The sequence below is a fragment of the Daucus carota genome, chromosome 9 (genome assembly GCF_001625215.2).
Source record: "Daucus carota subsp. sativus chromosome 9, DH1 v3.0, whole genome shotgun sequence".
NCBI lineage: Eukaryota > Viridiplantae > Streptophyta > Magnoliopsida > Apiales > Apiaceae > Daucus > Daucus carota.
Genome location: NC_030389.2, coordinates 1,584,909 through 1,588,895, shown reverse-complemented (window position 1 = coordinate 1,588,895; position 3,987 = coordinate 1,584,909). Strand labels below are relative to the sequence as shown.

Genomic DNA, 3,987 nt, shown 5'->3' with positions numbered 1-3,987 from the left:
AAAATGGATGGATCTCGTTACAATTGGCAGTATCTGAAGTCCAGTACTATGCATCATTTATTTTTACTCGAGACTGTGTAGGCACAAAATTGTAGATAAATATACTAGTGGATGTCAGTTAACCTGCATTTTTAGCATATCCTTTAACTTTTGCTTAAAAATAAAATTCAGAAATTACAAGTTATTATTATTGACTTTGACATCAAGCTTCTGCTTCTATTTCTAAGTATATAAGCCTGCAAATTATCCAAAAGTGTACATTAGTTAGATATTAGTATTTCTCTAAGCAATGGTACCTTCGCTATTAGCTAGGTAAATTAATTCGGAGTAGTGGTGCACAGAGTATAAAATGATCTGTCAGTTCAGGAATATAGCAATTAAATGTCAAGATTTATCAGTCATTGCTTCAATACGGTAATAATATTGCACCGCAAACTGATAGGATGAGATAAACCAAGAGCCGATATTTAAGAAATATTTAAGGATCAACGGATTTGCTTTTGTCACATATTACTTTGGTATATGATAATAAGAACCAAAATTCAGTAAAACAATACTGAATCTGCATTCCATTCTGTTTACTTATGGATTGTATATTTTCATTAGTTTTTGCAGTGCACACTACTTCTACTGGCTATGTAATTGTCAAAAGAAAAAGTTTTGACATACCTTCAATGTATCCCGGTGCCATTGTGCATTTGTGCTCCTGTTTAACTGTCCAGCACCTTTAGATTCATTTAACCATATTTAGCTGCTGGGGCCATAACAAAGCAGGAAGATTGTGATCTTACGTTTTCACATTAAAGCGGGAAGGGTGCAAGCAGAGTTTGATTTTGCAATGTAATGTCTAAATCGTACACCAATGAGTTAAGGAATGGAGCCCTCCATTCTCTTGACCAAGATATAAATTGGAGAGGAAAAGGAAACACATATAAGAACTTTATACTAGTAATCACCACAAGAACATTTTCGTTCACTGAAATGATGGGAACAGTGCGAGTCCCTTATATGATAGCCTCTCAAAAACTTTTGATAAAAATTTCATAGCAATATGGCAATCCCCACACACCCTTAGATTCAGTATTACATAGGCTTCTTTTATTATTTTCAAATGCTGATTTCTTTTTCTGTATATAAGAGGCATCGAGATGCAAAGTTTCAATTCTGAATGACAACTTGAACATAGACCGTACTCAATACAAATAGAAGACATAGTCTTACTGTCTCAAATATATTGTCTATTTGCTCTTAACAAACTGATGGAACCCCTTACATTGCTAATTAGAATAATTCTTTGCTCAGTAAAACATATTACTACAGCAGAAAACTTAAGGAAGTTAACAATGAACCATAAACTTCAGTACCTATTGCAAAAACCATCTGCAGAACGCAAGAACGGAGGGGTCTTGTTCTTCTTTAGATAATAGGTCCAGTACCATGGATGTGGTAGATGCATCTTCTGAAAATTTACGAGCTCGCATGTTCTCTATCAGTACAGCTGCTTCTTCATATCTTTTATTCAAAAGACTTCCACGGATGATCGTATTATAAGTCACATCATTAGGCAAACAAATGCTCGTTTCCATTTTAGAAAGTAATTCCTTTGCTTCCTCAAATAACCCTTCTTGACAAAGTCCTCTGATCATTATGTTGTGTGTTATGACGTCAGGTTGCAAACCACTCGAAGCAAGCTTATCAAAAATAATTCTGGCCTTATTAAGCTTTCTGATCTTGCAGAGACCATCAATTAGGATATTATGTATTTGAATATCATGTACTATACCTTCACATTCCATCATTCGAAAGAAGGAGATTGCATCATCCATGTATCGGTTCTTGCAAAGGCCGTCTAAGAGAATTCGACATGTTGCGAGATCTGATTTATTACCTTTTTTTAGCATTTCATGGAAAAGGTTGTGCGCCTCAACATGTCTACCCGTCTGAAAGAGACCATGCATCAGTGTATTGTAGGTTTGAACATCGGGTTTTATAGCTTCAACATGCATTTGTTCGAGGAGATTGATGGCTTTGTCTAGTTCCTGCCTCTTACAATAGCCATTTATCAGAATGGTATAATTATAACGATCTGGCGCTATCCCATTACTCCTCATGGTATTCAGCACCTCTAATGCCCTGTCCATTTTGCCTGTTAAACAAAATCCACCCATTAGTGCATTGCAGGTGATTGAATCAGGAAAGACACCTTTCTGGATCATAATTTCAATTACATCTTCTGCATCTGTTGTCCTCCCTTCTTTGCAGTGTGCATCAACTAATATATTATAGGTGTGCAAGTTTGGAGAGATCTTCCTAACCCCCATCTCTGTTAACAAACTCTCAGTGTCCTCCCATCGGCCGGAGCTGCAAAGACCTTGAAGTAGCGTGCTATAGGTTATAACATTAGGTGATATGCCTTTGTCGGTCATTTCCGACAAAAGAACCAATGCATGATCGACTCGTCTCTCTTTGCACAAAGAATCAATAATTGAGGTATAAGTTACCGCATCGGGGTTACAACCTATCTCCTCCATCTTTCTTAACAACTTGAGAGCCATGGAGGTATTTGAAGTCTTGCAGAGACCATCAATGATGGTGTTATACATAACTACATTGGGCTGAATTTCTTGAAACATGATAAGCTTCTTAAACAAATCCCTGGCCTCCAAAGGCCTGTCTTGAGATAGAAGGCCCTTGATGAGAGTGTTGTAGGTCACAACATTGGGGACATGACCACTCTTGATGATTACAGCAAGCAATGAAAAGGCATAATCAAGTGTGTTCAAATGACAACATGAATGTATGGCAGTAGTAAAGGTAACAATATTAACAGGAATGCTTAAAACACGGAATTCTCTAAACATGGAGATGGCAACTGAGTACTCTTCCATTCGAACCAGGGCGGTTAACAGTTGTGTGAAATCCACAACAGAAAGCCTATATTTTAGAAGGAGCATTTGATCGAACACAAGAAGAGCATCGTGGAGTTTATCAAAACCAAGCTTAGATTTATGATAGAGTAATTGTTTTAGTTTGGGATGAGTGGTGGATGGAGAAGGAATAAAGGCGGGTTTGGGTTGTAAATTAGAGTTAGGTTTAGTAGAGAAAGGAAGAAAATGAGAATGAAAAAGAGCGGGTAAAAGAGAACAAGGGCTTATAATTGGAGGGGTTAAGCTGAAACAAGTCATTGTGAGAGAAGCTCCTCTCTTGACAGCCATTGCTGAAGCCTCTCTAAGCAGAAATGGGAAGTTGAGAAATCGAGTAGGTGGTAAATGCAATTGGTCCGTTATGAGTAGTGTCAAACAGTTATATAATAAGTACTTTTTCTAACGGCACGACAGTTGAACAACCTCTTAAATTGATCGTGTAGACTTGACAGACAAGTTTTGAATAATTCTTTGAACAACCCTCTCAAACAGTACGGGCTTTAAACAAATTTTGAAAATTCCGATTTAGTAAACAATATTAAATAATCCGTATAAATATTTTAAAATATCCTATCAATTTATCGATTACACTTAAATTTGATTCTCGCTCTTTACGAGACTTGACACATATATCTACTATGGCTTTCATGGGTTCATCTCATATGTTCTATTGAGCGATCTCTGACTACATTTTCTGACAACTTGACATATGATTGATGCATGATTGTGTATCAAGTCAGCATAGCGACCAACGTGGATTCATGATTTGATAAATAAAAATTTAATTATTATTGAAAAAATAATCTCAAATGTTGATATTTTTTATATTAATACAAGGTAATACATATCAAAACTACTATTATACACTTTTAAAAGGATTTAGAAGGTGCTTTTGTATATATAAAATTTTATTTTTCTTATTAATTTTCTTTTCTTTTTTTTGGCACTAGGTGCTTAAGCTCCGAGCTATTCCCATCCTCCCTGTGTCAGCATGTTGATGTCCTCGGACGTAAAGATGTGTATTTGATGAAATACACATTTTATTTTAATACCATTCATAAAA

The 3,987-nt window shown here is 35.9% G+C and overlaps 1 protein-coding gene across 1 annotated transcript; it reads right to left on the bottom strand.

Moving 5' to 3' along the window:
• Positions 1-1,156: 1,156 nt before the first annotated feature.
• On the bottom strand, positions 1,157-3,371 carry LOC108202690 (pentatricopeptide repeat-containing protein At1g63330-like). The gene has a single exon (XM_017371206.2). The coding sequence runs from the start codon at positions 3,213-3,215 to the stop codon at positions 1,365-1,367; it is 1,851 nt and encodes a 616-aa protein (XP_017226695.2). The 5' UTR covers positions 3,216-3,371; the 3' UTR covers positions 1,157-1,364.
• Positions 3,372-3,987: the final 616 nt, after the last annotated feature.